The sequence below is a fragment of the Mustela nigripes genome, chromosome 11, assembly GCF_022355385.1.
Source record: "Mustela nigripes isolate SB6536 chromosome 11, MUSNIG.SB6536, whole genome shotgun sequence".
NCBI lineage: Eukaryota > Metazoa > Chordata > Mammalia > Carnivora > Mustelidae > Mustela > Mustela nigripes.
Window position 1 is genome coordinate 37,470,537 of NC_081567.1, and position 17,147 is coordinate 37,487,683.

The window sequence follows — 17,147 nt, forward strand, 5'->3', positions numbered from 1 at the left end:
TCACAGGTATACAGTGAGCATCTACTATGTGTCGGGGACACCCCGTGATCGTGGGGTGCTCCTCTCCCATCTCCCATCCAGACACAGGGCATCTCACACCTTACTTCTCCCCGCCACCCACCTACATGAAGTGTACCAAGTGCACCATCCCTTCCAGCTTCTGGCAGGACCTCATCCATAACAATGTCCTCTCCTGCTCCAGACCATTCCGTCCTTCCCACTACGCTGGCTCAGGCCCTACAACTCCCAGGGAATGTTAAGTCAAACAGGTGTGACACAGCTCCACTCTGGAGTCACCTGGGTTTAATCCCAGCTCTGCATTGTCCAGCTAGTGACTCTGTGTGACTCAGTCTTCTCATCCATGAATGGGGACACAAACAGTCCCTGCCTCCTAGGGCCTTCTCATCCAACAGCAAAATGCAGGTAAGGAGCAGTGCTCGGCGCCTAGATGTTTACTGGATGCCCAGGAAACCAAAACAACTGGGCAGTATTTTCCAAGCTGGCCGGTGGCTGGGCAGCAGTAAGACTTCCTATTCTGGTCAGTGTATACACTAGATGCTTCTGGGTAGTGAACTAATCCGGTGCTTCCCAGAGTCAGCTCCACACCAAAATTAAGTGGGAAGAGGCAGGGAGGAAGTCTCCCCTTGTCGGTAATGGGTACATCAGGCAGGAATATTCTGCACGCCCTGCCCTTGTGGACCATGGCCCTTCAAACGTCCTCCAGGAGTTCCCGGGCCGGCAGAGACCAACAGAAACAAGCCGGGTGTAAATAAGCAGGGCCCTAAAGGAACTAAGGTCACTGGTTTACCTCATGGGTTTGTGGGGGGGGGGGGTCCAAGCTGACTTTATGGAGATCTGGGGTCCAAGAGAACAGCAGCGGTTGACACCCTGGGAGCTGAGAGGGTGGGTGGCCTGGCACAGGGTAGACTTTCAGGAAACCCTTCAGAGCTCTGCTACCTGGCCCGATGGAGCGTAGTAACAAGCGAGCGCCTACCGGTGTGAACCTGCGGCTCCCCTCCCAAGTAGACTTCTCTCAAGAGAAATGAGTGCCTGGGTCCCCGAATGGCTGCGTGGGAACCAGAACGTCCATGCAGGTATTATTTACAGCGCTCCCAACCTGGAGACCGCACAGTGTCGCTCAACTGCGAAACAGACACACAGGGGTGTATTCTTAGGACAACGCACGGACAATGAGCGCGCGCGGCGGGACGGCCCCACCGACGGGCTGCTGAGCCGCAGGAGCAGCCCGTGCTTACGTCCCGGCGCTGAGACCATCTGGAAAGGCAGGGGAGGCTGTGACTCACCCCGCGGCGACAGGCTCGGGGAAGTGGCCGGGGGAGGGGATCACTCGAGCCTGGAGAGGGGCCGCCAGGCAGCTTTCTGCCTCGACGGAGAGGCCCCGGCGCGATCCGGGCCGCGTTTGCCCGGGCGTCTATGCCGCTGCGCGGCACACCGGACGCGCGCACTTCACTGAGGTTGTGCCTCACGAGAGTCGGCCGGGGCCCCCGCAGCACCGCGGCCGGCGAGCGGGGTCGCGCGGCCCCGAGCCCGGCGCCGGCAGTTACCGGCTCACGTGACCCCTGAGGCAGCACCAAGCGCCCGGCCCTGCTAAGGCCCCGGGAGGGGGCTCCGCGCACGTCTGGAAGCGGGAACGCCGGGCCCGCCGGGACAGAGCCCCGGGCTGGCCCTCAGCAGCGGCCTTACTCCGCCACGCGCCAGCGGCGTGTCCTCGGCGTGTCCCGGGCGGAGGGCACCGCCCGGCGCCGCCCACGCGAAGGTGCGGACGTGACCCGGGCCCGAAGGGGACAGCGGCTCCCCGCCCCCCTCCACGTCCTGCCGGCTCCGGACCGTGGAGAAGCCAGCCAATCCGCAGCCGGCCCAGCCCGGGGTCACTCCATTAAAGGTTTCCGTCACCTAAGCTGACCACGCGCCACCAATGGGCGAGCCGCCCGGGGGCCGCCAATGAGCAGCAGCCTTGCGGCCGACGCCGGCCCGGGGCTGCTCTGCAGCGTTTCCGCAGTGAACGCTCCACTCCGAATGCCGGTTGGCTCCCTGCCAGCCAATCAGCGGGGAACCCCGGGCCCGTCAGCCAATGGCCGCCCGTCTCCCCGCGCCGGGCCGCGACGGTTGGCGCTGAGCTCCCGCAGCCCGCGGGAGGCGGGGGCGGATTGGCGCAGGCGGTGTCCAATGGGCGGCGCGCGCGAGCAGCGGAGCCAATGAGCGCGCCGGGGGCGGTGCGGGCGCGGCGGCGGCGGGCGGCTGCAAGGAGCGGCCGGTGGCGGCGGCGGCCGGTGGCGGCGGCGGCCATGGCGGCGGCGGAGGCCGGCGGTGACGACGCCCGCTGCGTGCGGCTGAGCGCCGAGCGGGCCCGGGCGCTGCTGGCCGACGTGGACACGCTGCTGTTCGACTGCGACGGCGTGCTGTGGCGCGGCGAGACGGCCGTGCCGGGCGCGCCCGAGGCCCTGTCGGCACTGCGGGCCCGCGGCAAGCGCCTGGGCTTCATCACCAACAACAGCAGCAAGACCCGCGAGGCCTACGCCGAGAAGCTGCGGCGCCTGGGCTTCGGCGGCCCGGCGGGGCCCGGCGCCGGCCTCGAGGTCTTCGGCACGGCCTACTGCACCGCGCTCTACCTGCGCCAGCGCCTGGCGGGCGCGCCGGCCCCCAAGGCCTATGTGCTGGGCAGCGAAGCCCTGGCGGCCGAGCTGGGGGCCGTGGGCGTCGCCTGCGTGGGCGTGGGGCCCGAGCCGCTGCAGGGCGACGGCCCCGGCGCCTGGCTGGACGCGCCGCTGGATCCCGACGTGCGCGCCGTCGTGGTGGGCTTCGACCCGCACTTCAGCTACATGAAGCTCACCAAGGCGGTGCGCTACCTGCAGCAGCCCGGCTGCCTGCTCGTGGGCACCAACATGGACAACCGGCTCCCGCTGGAGAACGGCCGCTTCATCGCGGGTCCGTGCGGCCCGGGGGCGCGGGCTGGGGGCGGGCCTCGGGCACCTCCTCCCCTCTGACCCCGGGTGCTCCCCTCTCTTCCCTCCCCTACGTCTCCGCCCCGCAGGTACCGGCTGCCTGGTCCGAGCCGTGGAGATGGCCGCCCAGCGCCAGGCCGACATCATCGGGAAGCCGAGCCGCTTCATCTTCGACTGCGTGTCCCAGGAGTACGGCATCAACCCGGAGCGCACCGTCATGGTGGGAGACCGCCTGGACACGGACATCCTCCTGGGCGTCACCTGTGGCCTGAAGACCATCCTGACCCTCACCGGAGTTTCCACTCTAGGGGATGTGAAGAGTAATCAGGAAAGTGACTGTATGTCTAAGAAGAAAATGGTCCCTGACTTCTATGTTGACAGCATAGCTGACCTTTTGCCTGCCCTTCAAGGTTAAAGATTTAGTGTCTTTAATCTCCAGAATAAAACGAATTGAAAACCACTTACCCAAATTAATAGGTGGGGCTTAAGCATCCGCTCAGCTAGGTGGCTTCAAACAGTATACTTGGAGTTAAGTAAAGGCACTAGTTGTTAACCTTGGAAGTAAACGTTTGGGGGGCGATATTGTTTACAGATGCTTCTATTGGAAGATGCACTTTTAAACCTGGAGGGCATTGTGGGGGTCCTGGGCTTCGCGTGCCATTGACAAGGACAGGCTTAGCATCTGTCCAGGATTCAGGTGACCTCAGGGTGGTTACCCAGCCTGCTGATGGGCCCCGGGCAGGTCTAGGGATGTTAGATGTTTCATTGAAGATTTCATTCAGGGATCAGGCCTCCCCCTTCCAGGCCAAAGGGGAGAGCGGTCTGATGATTTTGACTGTTGTGAGAAACTTGTACAAACAGACGCACGGCCTGTTGCTCTGGTGATCTGCAGGGGAGCCTGCTGTGGCGTCCCAGCCCCTCACCTGCAGGGTGGGAGTGGAGGACAGCGCTGCTCCCAATGCTGTCTCCCTGTCCTTGGAGTGCAGGGTGCTGACCTCACCACCGCCCCACACTTCCTTAAAAACCACTCTGATGTCACAATCAAGTGTCTGTTCCGTTTCAGATACCCAGGGCTGCCACACCTTATATGTGATCACGAAGTTCTGTAAACTCAGTCCAGCTAAGCCTCAGCTTTCTCAAATGTGCATTTAAATCCAGCTGATCTGGACTGAGCACATTGTTAACTGAGCGGCCAAGAGTGTGGATGCCTTTGCTGAACTCTGGGCAGCTGTGCAGAGAGCTCAGAGTAGCGTTGGTACCAAAAATTATTTTTTTAAACTTTTGAACTTTTGTGAAACGGTGGAATTGAATCTTAAGTGTGTTAATTAATAGCTGTGCTCTGTCTCGTAGGGAAAATCCCTCCGAAGAAGTCTGCGTGCCCCGCACCCAGCAGCACGGCTAAAGGCACGTGCTGGCCAAGAAATGCCTGACACCCTGGGCGTCCTCTGGGTGGGGGAGGAAAGAGATGTCCCCAGGAACAGGAAATCCTTTCAAAAAACATCCAGTCTCTTCCTGTTCTCCTGAACCCTCAGCTGGGGTGGCGGTTACATGCCAGTGGTCCTTGAGGCCACTTCTTTTGGCCCTGGAGTTCTTTGTCGGATGCCAGCGGGAAAACTGGCAGGGTCTGTCTGCTAGCTAAGGGTTCTTGGCAGAGGGCTCCGGCCTTTTTCTGCCTGTTCCCTAAAGTTGCTGACCTGATGAGCGGACCATCCAGCTGCACTTGGCGGGTAGAGCCTGGGAAGCTGTTCTTTTGGCAGACCCCTTCCCAGCACCTCACTCTGTCCCCAGTGGCATTTGCCCACGAGCTTCTCTCCTAGCCGCTGGGGGACTCGTTCCCTCATTCTCAAAGTTCTCATAGCAATAAAGGGTGTCCTGAACCCGCAGCTCTTCCCAGGCCCAGGCTGTCTGGGGATTGGACTTTGCTGTGGGGCATCGTGAGGGCAGCCAGCGCCTGTGCAATTGGTGGTGCTGACGGCTCTGCGAGGTCGGCTCAAGGTGGGTCTGGACATTGAGCAGGCCTGTCAGGGCGTTGTCGCCCACACCAGGAGCACGCAGCAGATGCGGCACGCAGCACCACCTGTCCTGCCAGGCAGTGCCCCCGGAGCCCACATGCACCCCACCTCTGCCCCTTGTTGCACTGTGTGAACCCAAATGCATATTAAAGTCTCAAACCGCGCTAACTCTGGCGTTCTTTGCCCTTGTTTTGATAGCAGCCTTTGCGCAGAGGCTACAGCTGCCTAGCCTGGGGTGGGGGTGTGGGGGGGGTGTTGCTGTTTAAGAAGGAGGCATTCTGGGATTCGTTCCAGAGCTGGAATGCTGACCACCAGGATGCCATCGCATCCCAGGCCCATGACACAGAGGGCTGGCTTCAGAAGAATCAGCAAGACAGGCACAAAGGAAAGCCAAGAATAGGAAAGGGCAACAGGGTGAAGGGGTGCGGAGCCCTCACGTCCTGCCAGTGCCAGAAGGAGCCCTGACTCGAAATCCACAGCACCGAGAAGTCAGAGATGTGAGCTGGGAGCAGAGGAAGCCAGTGCGGGCAGGACAGGGCATGGGCTGGCCGACCTGACTGACCATCCCGGGGCGTGTGGATGGGCCTGTTGGCTGCGAAGAAGCTGTCCTGCTCCCAGTCCCACGTGCTGCAGACTGCCCTTTGGCCCGGCCCATCTGAGGGGCTGGGAAGTGGCCAGGGGTACGGGCGATGTTAGGACAGAGGCAGCGTGGACTCCCATACAGCATTCGTGGAACACGTTTATTGACGGCCTGAGCCCTGGGAATCCAGGAATAACCTGAGACACTGGTTAGAAAAATGAAGTCTGTCCCCAGCCAGACTCTAAAGTTGTCCTTCCTGGACCTGGGCTGCCCTTCGTGCCAATCCATGGGACTTGATTTCCTTGACCGCTGGTGGCGCTCTTCACCCTCTTGGGGCCCCGCACTCTCCAGTCTGCACAGGCCGGGTGTCCAGAGAGCCAGGCACCATGACAAACACCCTCCACCCCAAGCAGGGGGAGCTGTCCTGGCTCCAGGAGAGGAGGGGGCCGGGACGGTGGCTTGGCTCATCACGGCTGTACTAAGGTTTCCCTAGCTGACTCCCAAGGGGCGGCAGACAATCCCGCATTGTCACCAGGGCTGCGCCATGGAGCAGAGGCGCTGCGGTGAGAGCCCCGGGCCTGGGCTTGTCCAGGTGAGTGCCTGCAACCACCCAGTGCCCTCTAGGACGGGAGACCCTGGGCATGCCCTGGGTAGGGGATGGGAGCGCAGGACCTACCTCATGCACCTCAGCCCCTGCCTTCCTGACCCAGCCTGCTCTCCAGTCTCTGTTCCAGGCCCCACAGACTGCAGTGTGCTCCCAGGTGAAGGCCAAGGCCTGCCCTGTGGGCTGGAGGAGCCCCGGCCTGCTGCTGCTGCTGCTGCTGGCACTGGCCACTGCTGGGGCTGTGGCCGGAGGACTTCTTGGCTTTGCTCACAGTCCCCCCAAGGTGCTCTCCTCCCGGGAACCTGGCCTGGGGCACAGACAGTGGGAAAGGGAAGAAAAGGCCAGGACCTCCCGGCCCTCCAGTGGAGCCAGGACTCAGAGCAGTGGCTGGAACACTGGGAGGTGGGGGGGTAGGGGGAGGTGGTGTCGGGGGCTGCCCCAGCCTGACCAGTGAGCTCTGGCTCCCCCATCTCCCTGCTGCAGATGCTCCGTCTGACCCCCCCAAGCCCTGGGGCACCCCGGTCCAACCAAACTGCACAGGTGGATGCGGCCCGAAATGTGGCAACCATCCGGGTGACCTCGGCTCAGAGCAACCGCAGCTGGGCAGTGCTGTTCGACGGGCAGAGCGTGAGTGGGATGGGGGAGCGGTCAGCACCCGCAGAGGCTCAGGTGGCCCTGCCTCACCCGCCTGCCTCCCTAGGGCTGCGTCTGTTACCGCCCCTCGGAACACCCGGCCTGCTTCCTCTGCCCAATGGAGCCCCGAGACCGTGAGACCCTACAGCTGCTGGTGAACACGTCCAGGGTAAGCAGCCCCATGCGGCCAGGCTCCCCAGGCCAGGGGGCAGACAAAGGGTCCTGTGTACAGCCCAGGCCTGGGGCAGGCTGGAGCTCTGGTTTCAGGGAACAGAAGGCCTGTCTTCTCTTTGCCGAGGCCGCTGACAAGAGCTGAGGATGGTGCTGGCCCCAGGCCAAATGCCCAGGGACTCACAGGCATGGCCCCAGCCTGGGGGAGCACTGGTACCCCCACGCCCTGGCCCACCAGAGCCTCGTCTGCAGGGCCATGGGCCCCCTGGCCCCAGCCAGGACACCCATTACGCCCAGGAGCTGCTAGCAGTGCTGGGGAGCCGCGAGGTGGACCCGGCCCAGGTGGGCGACTCTGTGCGGCATCTTTGCAGCAAGACGCCCATTTACTGGGCCCGCCGAGCAGAGGGTAAGTCAGGAGCTGTTGTGGGGCCCGGGTGGAAGGGGTTGGAGCTGCGTGGGGCTCACGCAGGCCCCTCCCCCCAGGGCCCCAGAGGCAGCGGCTCATCTACCTGTGCATCGACATCTGTTTCCCCAGCAACATCTGCGTGTCTGTCTGCTTTTATTACCTCCCAGACTAAGTGCCACACCCGGCCAGCCCCCCAGGCCGACCTCGTCGCAGGTCATGGAGGGTGGCTGCGGGCAGGAATTAATAAATGCTCCACCTGGCCGTGACACTGTTCTCTGGGGCCTCAGGACACAAAATGGGCAGGGCAGAGAGAGCACGGGCTTGGGGTTGGGCCCCAGCCTGGGACCCTGTGGGCCCTGTGGATCTGGAATTTTGGAAGCAAGTGAAGGCTGGCTAGGCTTCTGGGCCTCGTCACACCCACAGAAGCAATGGGAGCTAAGAGAACCCCAGGGCATGCTGGCCTGGCCAGTCACAGCCAGCCGCGGGGTCCAGCGGGCTCGAGGGTGAGGGGTTCACACTGGCCTGGGCAGCTGAGCACATCTAGTCCACAGGTGTTCCCTGGACAGCCGCCTACAATCCAGGGGGCCACGGGCTAGCCCAGCACGCTGTCGTTGAAGGCCAAGCAGACGACAGCTTTCTGGTGGCCACCATACTCTCTCTTGATCTCTCCTGTCTCCACACACCAGAGCCGGGCCAGGTTGTCAGACGAAGCTGCAGGGAGGGATGGGGGCAGGAGCTCAGGGCGAAGCCCCAAGCTGGGGCCCACCGCAGCAGGAGCTGGCCAGCGCTAGGTGGTGGTGGCCGGGCGGGCAGGGGCTCACCGGTGACGATGTACTGCGAGTCCCCCGAGAAGGCACAGCCCCACATCCAGCCGCGCGAGGACTCCCCCGGGTTGCCGCTCTTGATGCTGAGCTCCGTCATCAGGGAGAAGTTGGACGTCCTCCAGATCTTGCACGTCTGGTCGGCTGAGCACGTGGCCAGAAGCCTAGGGGCAGACATGAGTGCAGCGGTGGGGTCGTCAGCAGCCACTCCCACCTTCACCCCGGTGCCATGCAAGGGCTCCACCCCTCTGCAGACCCCCTACGCACGTAGAATCAGGGCTGAAGCGGCACTGCAGGGCATAGCGGGTGTGCGCTGGGATCTTGGTCTTGGGGATGAGCTGTGTCACCTCGTCACCAATGCCCCCAGTCAGGTTCCAGACGTAGCAATTCCCCTGCAATTGGAGGGGGGTCATGGGACACCTGGACCCTTCGGTCTGACACCTGGGAAGGGAGGCCCTCATGGCTAGACCCAGATGCAGGGGCCGCCGTCCCACTGGGGGCTGCACACCGGGATCTGGGGGCCGAGCACACATGGCAGGCACAGCTGCACCTGGCTGCAGGGAGCTCCAGGCAGGCTGAGAGCCAGAGGCCATGCCTGGCCTTCGAGCAGAAAGCTGCTGGCTCGCAGGAGGGTGAAGGACGAGATGGGAGTGAGACACGTCAGATGGAACAGCTGGAGGGTGACGTGGGGATGCTACGGGACCAGTGAGTTGAGAAGTAAGGGACTTTAAAGGGGAGAAGATGAGGCCGGATGGGAGAGCAGGGCTACACTGCAGTGTCCCACAGCCACAGCAAGGACCCAGGGTGCCAGGGGGTCTATGCAGGGAATGCTGGTGTTGGCGGGCACTGAAGGAGTGCCGTGTGGAGGCAGAGCCTCAGAGGGAGGGTGGCCGCTGAACGGGGAGCGGAGGCAAACGTGGGCCAGGAGGAGCCGGAGAGGAGAGGGAAGTAGACAGACTCGAGAAGTTGTGGAGGTGGAAGTCACGCCCGCTGGCTGAGCTGTGCAGTAGTGAGAGGGGGCGTCAGCAGCGACACCCCGCTTTCTGGCTTGGCTGGCTGGCTTGGATCTGGAGCCCAGGATGAGGAAGCAGGCCCAGTGGGGGGTGGGGGGAGTCTGAGGAGCATCTGGGGACTGAGCCATGTGCAGGGAATCGGGAAGACCAGGGTCTGGGTGCTGAGCCAGTCTCCCCCGGCACACGCGCACCCGAGACTCACGGTGCTGTTGACGGCTGCCATGTAGCTGGCGTCAGGGTCAATGTGGGCGGACGTGATGGAGACCTCAGGCTCAGGTATCAGCTGCTCGTTGTGGTCCGTTTTCAAGTCCCAGATGTGGATGGCACCACTCTGGTCCCCCACAATGAGCTCCGCCTGGGGTGCAGGGGAGGTGAGGAAGGGCCAGTCCCCTGCCTTCCAGAGCCCCATGGTGCCCGGCCCTGGCAGCGCCCCTCACCTGGTTGGGGTGCAGGCACACGCAATTAATGGGTGCATTCACCTGGAAGATCCGCTGGCACTGCAGGTTCCGAGACCTTGGGGGCACATGCGCTCTACTGGGTGCTGCTGGCACCCCCAGACACTCTTTTCCCGCCATTTATGCTCGTTCCTCTGCTGACTGCAGTGGCATCACACCACACACCAGCTAGACTCCCCCCGCCTCCCAGGAGCAGCCCCTCAGCCCGCGCTTGGGGGACTCACTCTTCAGAGCTCCTTGGAGGATCAGGTTGAGACTGGGCTCATCTTTGTGAGGCTTCACCACCTGCCCTACTCCGCTTTCGTCACCACCCTCAGCAAATCACCCGCAAAGAAAACCCCATCTGGGTCTCTGCTTGGAGGGTCCTGGCCTGAGACAGCCCCGGCCTGGCCCCCCACCCCAGCACACCCAGCAACAGGCCCCTCCTGCCCACTGCCCCACACCTGAGGTCCCAGATCCGCGCTGTGCAGTCCTCCCCCCCCGTGTACATCCAGCGGCCGTCCTCATGGAAGCCCACAGATGCGATGTTCTTATTGACCCCGTCGTAGCTGATGATGGGGTTCGGATTGTTGGAGCTGAGATCATACATGCGAATGTGCTGGTAGCCTAGGGACACAGGCTGAGCTGCAGGGTGGCTGTGCCCAGGCCAGCCCAGCAGGGATCAGGGGTCGGGTAGATGGTACAGCTACCTGCAGCGGCGATCATGCTGCGGTCTGGGGTGATCTCCAGGGCGTTCACCTGCTAGGTCTGTTAAGGAGGAGGACAAACAGAGCCCTCGAGCCCCCGCCCCCATCTGGCTTGGCTGCTGCAGCCTTTCCACCTGAGGCACCCCTTCCTTTCCCCAGGCTGCTGCTCCCACCAGGCATCCTTCCCAGCACCGCCCTCCCCAACTCCGCGGTGAAGGATACAGAGTCCTGATGCTGAACCGTGCGCGTGCAGATCCCACTGTGGGCCTGCCAGAACCGCACCGTGTGGTCATAGCCCGCAGTGGCCAAGATCACCGGGTCACTGCCCACTGTGCCAGGGGACGTGTTCATGGTGTGGAAGAAGAATCGCCCGCACAGTACGCACTTCTGAAAGGCGGGGGTCAAAGCTCAGAGCATCTGCAGAGAAAGGGGTGTGCAGAATTTACGGAATACTCTCTAAGTCCACTCGCTGCTGAGAGATAGGCAATAGCATTCCCATTTTAGAAATGTAGAAACTGAGGCTCAGAGGCTCAGGGAACGCATGACAACCTGCGGAAGCGCGCGCTTCGTTCCCCGCCCTACGGACCCGGCCGGGACGCCAACCCCACCCGCCGCCGGCAGGGGGCAGTCGCGCCCGGGGCGCCGCTCTGCCGCAGGGGCAGAACGCGCATGCGCAAGGACGGCGGACGGGCCGGAGAGCCGAAAGCAGCGGCTACGCATGCGTAGCAGGCCGGCGGCTGAGCCTGATGGGAGGGGGTGCTCTCTGGCCAGGCCCTCGGGCTCCCCCGTGCTCCGCCGACAGCCCTGGCTTCGTCCCGCTGGGCCAGCTTCCCCACGCGCGCTCTCCCGGCCACCCAGCGGCGGCTTTGTGGCCCAAGTCCCGCGGCCCCCCGTACCTTACACGCGGCTCTGCGCTCCGCCGCGCCTCAGGACGGCGAGCGGAGCGAGAGCGAATCGATAGAGGCTGCGGCCGAGCGTAGAGTTATCGATGGGCCCTTAAGGCGACACCACGGGACTTACGCGGGGGTGTTGGGGCGAGACCAACGTTCTGGGGCGGGAGGGGCCAGTAGAGGCCTCGGTGATGCCTGGCCGCAGCCTTCTCGCGGGCACCGCACCCTTCAGACCGCTACCCGTTTTCCAAACTTGGTCCCGAGGCGGGGCCGGGACCAACCCCTCCCCTCCATCCCCTCCTCCCCACCCCTCGGCTAGGATGCCCAAGTAAGTTGGAGGACTCCCGCCCAGTTAACGTTTGAATTGCAGGTAAACAAGAGTCATTAGAGGTTTTGGTATAAGTATATCCCAAATACCGCATGAGATATACTTACCCTAAAAAGTTACCCGTTGTTTATGGGGAATTCAAACGTAACTGGGCGTTCTGTAGTTTTATTTGCTAGACATGACAGTCCTAAGTCTGGGCGCTTTCGGTCCTGTTCAGCCCTGACCTGACCCGCTTGTCTGCCCACTCAGCCTCAGTGACCCCTCCAAAGCTGGGGTCCCTCATGCCTCCTGTGCCATTTAGCGCTCCCACACTCCAGGCACTGTGACCTCAGCTCTCCTGCGTTTCTTTTTTCCCCCACGATGCTGAGAAACGCAGCTGCACACAACTCCCTTCCTTCCTCTGGCTCCTTGACCAAGGCCTCAAATCTCCACTACGCCCCCAGGCCCTGAGTGGCAGGAACCTTCCCCCATCCCTTCCATGCCTCCCTCCTTCCTTCCCCGCAGCCCGGAGCCCCCCACACTCCGGCAGACACTCTTCACGGCTCTCCCCACCTCTCTGACTCCTGTGTCCTCACTTCCTGCTCACTCCTCAGCCCACTGTCGTCTTTGGCCCTGGCTCTCCAGTGGAAGTATCGCAAGGTCACTGGTGGCCTCACACCGACAAGCCCGCTGGATACTTTTCCTTTCACATCTTGACACATCTGCGCAGCAATTGACAGTGCTGGTCCTGAAATCTCCCTCGCTGCTCAGCTTGCTGCCAGTCTTTCTCTGCCTTCCCTCAGAGTCTGGTCCCCTCCAGGGTTCTGGTCTCTGCATGCCTTTCACATCGAGGGGCCTGTGTGCTCTCCAGGACTTCCAGTACCACCCGTGTTGGGAGGCCTTCCGCCCTGTCTCTAGGGCAGACACGCCTACCTGATAGACAGTCCCCAGACAGCTCTGCTTCCCATGGCCGAGACCACTCATTATGGAGCTCCCCCAAACGGCTTCCCCTTCTGTGTGCCAGAGCCCCTCCCGTGTTACAGCTTGGCACGATCCAGTGGCGTCCGTCACCCCCTCTGCCAGAACTGCCTCCTACCCCACCTCCTGCCTGCACTTCTGCCCCCATGCAGGCTGTCTTTCACATTGCAAAGTGGTCTTTTAAAATTCGAGACGCTTTCATGGGTCCCCCTTACCCTCCAGACCCCTGGCCCCTGCCAACTGTGCAACTTTCTCTCCTCTCCATTCCAGAGGCTCCATGCTCTATCCTGCCGGCGTGGACAATAGCCTTGGGCTTCGACCCCCACTACACGCTCCCTTCTGAGCTGTCGCCTGTGCCCCACTGAGGATGCGCGCCCGGATACCTCTTTACATGCCACACTTGGGGTGGTCAGCACCTTTGTAGTGTCTGTAGGAAGCATTATGCTGGTGTTTTTGTTTTCATTGAGGTAAAATCCACACACTGTGAAGCTAACCATTTTTTAAGGTTTTATTTATTTTTTACTTATTTTACAAGATTTTATATATTTATTTGACAGAGAGAAAGCACAAGCAGGGTGAGCAGGAGAGAAAGAACCATTTATTTATTTGACAGAGAGCGAGAGTGCGCGACCTGGGGCTCAATCCCAAGATCCCGGGATCATGACCTGAACCGGAGGCAGACGCTTCACCGACTGAGCCAACCAGGCGCCCCTTATTTATTTTTTTAAGTGATCTGTACACCCAGCCTGGGGCTTAGACTCATGAACCTGAGATCAAGAGTCACATGCTCTTCCAACTGGGCCCGGGAGGCACCTCTGAAATTCACCATTTTTAAAGTGAAAAATTCGGGGACGCCTGGGTGGCTCAGTTGGTTGGACAACTGCCTTCAGCTCAGGTCATGATCCCGGAGTCCCGGGATCAAGTCCCGCATTGGGGTCCCAGCTCCACAGGGAGTCTGCTTCTCTCTCTGCCCTTCTCCTCACTCATGCTCTCTCTCCCTGTCTCTCTCTCAAATAAATAAATAAAAATCTTAAAAAAAAAAAAAAGTGAAAAATTCGGGGCGCCTGTGTGGCTCAGTGGGTTAAAGCCTCTGCCTTTGGCTCTGGTCATGATCCCAGGGTCCTGGGATCCAGCCCTACATCGCATCGGGCTCTCTGCTCAGCAGGAGGCCTGCTTCCTCCTCTCTCTCTGCCTGCCTCTCTGCCTACTTGTGATCTCTGTCAAATAAATAAATAAAATCTTTTTTAAAAAGTGAACAATTCAGTAGCACTTAATACGTTCACAGTGCTGTGCAATCACTAATCTCTGTCTACTTCCAGAACATTTTCATCAACCCAAAAGAAAACCTCTGTGCAGTCTTTCCCCTTTACCTCTCCCCGCTCAACCCCCCCCACAGCCTCTGGCAAATATCAGTCTACTTTCTGTCGCTGTGGATTTCCTCTCCTGGGTATTGGGTATCCATGGGATCCCACAGCACACGGACTTTGTTCCTGGCTTCTCTTGCTGGGCATCATGTTTTCAGCGTCCCTCCAGGTGCTAGCAGGTGTCAGAGCCTTGTTCCTTTTTATGGCCAAATAATATTCCAGCGTGTGGCTAGACCCCATTTGTCTACCCACTCACCTGCTGACAGACGCTTGACTTCTTTCCCCTTTTTGGCTATTATGAATAATACTGCTGCGAACATTCCCACACGAGAAAGTGTGTCTTTTGAAGTACGTGTTTTCATTTCTCTGTACGCTAGCCGTGGAATTACTGGGTCACATGGTAACTCTATGTTTAACTTCTTGAGGAACCGCCAGACCATGCTGCGCGTTTTCCTGCATTATGCATCAGGTCTTTCTAATGGCTCTGCCGAGGAGAAACCACCCTCATGTGGGAGACAAGGAAACTGAGGCTCAGAGAAGCCGACTCATACATTGCAGTTCGCGCCCGCGGGACACAATGGAACCCATCCTGTTGGCTCAGCTCCCCGCTGACCTTGCCCCTTCTGTGAGCCCCCACACTTGCCTGTCCTCATCCTCCATGCTGAGTACCGGAGCTCTGCTGGGCTCAGAGGCAGCTCTGGGAGCAGCAGTGAATGTGGGGTCAGAAGGCTGGGGGAGTGAGAGCTCTGTGCACTCCGGCACCTGAAGGACATCCAGAGCCATGTGAAGCCCCCAAGGAACCTGGGAGCAGGAGAGAGTGGTGAGGCGGGGGAGGGCTGGAGGACTCCCCCTACGGGTCTCTGCAGTCCCACCTGTGTCCCAGAGGTCAGGCCCTGCTCTGTCGGCCTTTCCTGTGGGCCTCTGGGTAGAGCCTGGGGACCGCACATGTCCCTTGCCTAGGCTGACGAACAGACAAGGCGGGGCTCCCCCCCAGCCTGAGTCCACCCAGCATCTCTGCTGGGTAAGAAGAGGGCCCGGCATCCATAGTTGTTGGTCCCCTCTTACGCACCCAGCACCAGCCAAGCCCTTTATCGAGGTGGTGTCCATGAGAACGAGAGCAACCCCGGGCAGCTGACGTGCTGCATGCTCCCCGCAGCCCGTGGGGAGGGTATGTTCGTCCTCCCCGTGTCCTACAGCAGGGCCAGGCATCAGGGCTCTGGGCGGGGGGGAGGCTGGGAGGAGTGCTGGGGAGGAGCACCAGGCTGGGGAGGAGCAGCAGCTGGTGGACAGGAGCGGGGGCTGCACAGGCCGCCAGGGGAGACCGCCATGCAGCTGGGAAGGGGGCCAGCCTGAGCTGCAGTGAGGCAGCCGCCCGGCTCATGAGTCTGGCCAATTCTGCTGGCTCAGCAGCCCCTCCTCCCGGGATCCTCGGAGGCCTGACTTCCTGGAGGGCTGCCCAAGTCCCACGCCTCTGCTTCTTCATCCCCCAGCCAAGCTAACCCCTGTCCTTTGACTGGGGGGAACCGCCGGCAAACGCACATCTCTGTTTTCATGTGGACCCTCCCATGAGCCCTGAGCAGCTGGAAGAACTGCCGGCCCATTTTACAGATGAGGCAGCTGAGTGTCAGGGCCTTGTCCAAAGTTGCCAGGCTGGCCGGTAGCAGATCTCGGGCTTCTTGGGCCCTCCCAGGCCATTACCTTCTCCTGGCAGAGTAAGTCCAGCAGAATGTACAGTACACAGCGCTCTTTTCAGGTCTGTGCTCCTGAAGGTGGACTCCACAGGACATACCCCCTTGTAGGTCCGGGGAGTGACTCTGGGGTGCCTGTCTGTGAAGTGTGGACAGAGCTGGGGGTGGGGGAGCTGCAGGCAGGCCCAGTTTGTTACCCAGAGGAATTAGATTTCTCGTTTGGAACTTGGCTTTTCAGGTCATGATGAGGGTATATTTGTGAAGGAGGGAGAATAGAATATATTTTTCTTACCGAGTTATTAGCATGATTTATAACATTTAAATATCCTGAGATTTGTTGTGTGGGCCTCGGTTTTGTACCCTTGCCCCAGGCTCTGCACATGTTAGGCTCAGTCTGGAGTGTTTTCCCTTAGTTGGCCAAAACATAAGAACGATGGTCAGAACGATAGCCATTTTCTCGTTTGTATTTTTTATAATACTTCGTTTGCCAAGCACAGTGCTAGGCTCTATAGATGCAAAGATGAATAAAATATCGTCGCTCCCACGTGCAGAGAGCCAAGAATCTCACCATACCCACAGAAGCCACTTAGTGAGCACTTACTAAGCTTGACTGCAAAGTGCTTTGTGGATACCATCACAAGTAATCCCCAAGCAACTCACAGGAAGCTCTCATTCTCACCCCTGTTTTACAGAGGGGAAACCAAGGCTCAGAAAGACAAAAGTGTCCAGAAAAACAGACCCAGTAAGAGGCAGAACTGGGAAAAATGCCGAGGCAAGTGTGGGTTCAAAGCTCAGACTCATGACCTTGAGATTCTAGGGCCTTATGGGGTCCCTTGGCTTCTCTGAGCCTCAGCCTTCTTCATCTGTAAAATGGGCACAGTAAATCTGTGAAGTGTCCACCAATGTGCCTGACCTAGCAGATGCTCCAGAAGTGGTCACGATGAAGAATGGGAGGAAAGGGCCTTTCTGTTTAGGGACGCCCCCATCCCCACCCCCTGTGATCCCAGCATGTGCTGGGAGACCTAGACTTGCTCCCTAAACTCCAAGGAAGACCCCATGTTGGGGATGGTCAACTGCCTGGATCAGGGGATCCTAGTGCCTGCTGCTTCCTCACCGTCCCCCCACCCTGGCCATCTTCCTCCTGCACCTGCTTGATGGTCTGGCTGTAGGAAGAGGAGTGTTAGGCCATCATATGTGCAGACCCCTCCGAAAACTCTTGACAGGTCTTATCTGGAAAGGTGGTGATCTGCCCATCCTGCGATGAGGAGAGTGAGCCTGACCTGGGACTCAGACCCCAACCCATCTCTCTGTAGGATACTGCAGCCTCGACAAGGGTGCCCAGACTGTGCCCAGGTCAGGGGGTGCGACCTCTGTGCATGTGTACATGTGTGGGCGCACTCATACCTGCGTGTGGGGCAGGCAGGGGCGCAAGAGGGCGTGGGGGGCTGGTCAGTGTTTGTGGAGCAAGACTGTCCTGTCCCAGGGCTCCCAGGGTCTGTCGCTGGAGGCTGGAGGGTTAACAGACTTGGCGGGGATCAGGTGGGTGCTGGGCAAGACTGTGACCCCATGGGTGCTG

The 17,147-nt window shown here is 60.5% G+C and overlaps 3 protein-coding genes across 4 annotated transcripts; 2 read left to right on the top strand and 1 right to left on the bottom strand.

Moving 5' to 3' along the window:
- The first annotated feature begins 2,302 nt into the window (after positions 1-2,302).
- Positions 2,303-5,143, top strand: PGP (phosphoglycolate phosphatase). The gene is made up of 2 exons (XM_059415636.1): positions 2,303-2,946; positions 3,053-5,143. Exons 1-2 carry the CDS (start codon positions 2,307-2,309, stop codon positions 3,376-3,378), a joined length of 966 nt encoding a protein of 321 aa, XP_059271619.1. The 5' UTR covers positions 2,303-2,306; the 3' UTR covers positions 3,379-5,143.
- A 368-nt stretch (positions 5,144-5,511) lies between these two features.
- BRICD5 (BRICHOS domain containing 5) lies at positions 5,512-7,541 on the top strand. Its single transcript, XM_059415640.1, has 6 exons — positions 5,512-6,442; positions 6,528-6,539; positions 6,643-6,786; positions 6,860-6,961; positions 7,216-7,369; positions 7,447-7,541. Exons 1-6 carry the CDS (start codon positions 6,197-6,199, stop codon positions 7,539-7,541), a joined length of 753 nt encoding a protein of 250 aa, XP_059271623.1. The 5' UTR covers positions 5,512-6,196.
- On the bottom strand, positions 7,506-11,347 carry MLST8 (MTOR associated protein, LST8 homolog). 2 transcript variants are annotated; one of them, XM_059415639.1, is made up of 9 exons: positions 11,241-11,347; positions 10,567-10,761; positions 10,348-10,396; positions 10,102-10,264; positions 9,641-9,716; positions 9,406-9,558; positions 8,458-8,582; positions 8,191-8,354; positions 7,506-8,080 (listed from the first exon to the last, which is right to left on the bottom strand). In XM_059415639.1, exons 2-9 carry the CDS (start codon positions 10,693-10,695, stop codon positions 7,962-7,964), a joined length of 978 nt encoding a protein of 325 aa, XP_059271622.1. In that variant the 5' UTR covers positions 10,696-10,761; positions 11,241-11,347; the 3' UTR covers positions 7,506-7,961. The 2 variants fall into 2 exon arrangements, with proteins under 2 accessions (XP_059271622.1, XP_059271621.1); XM_059415638.1 differs by having other exon boundaries at positions 10,348-10,399; positions 11,241-11,346.
- Positions 11,348-17,147: the final 5,800 nt, after the last annotated feature.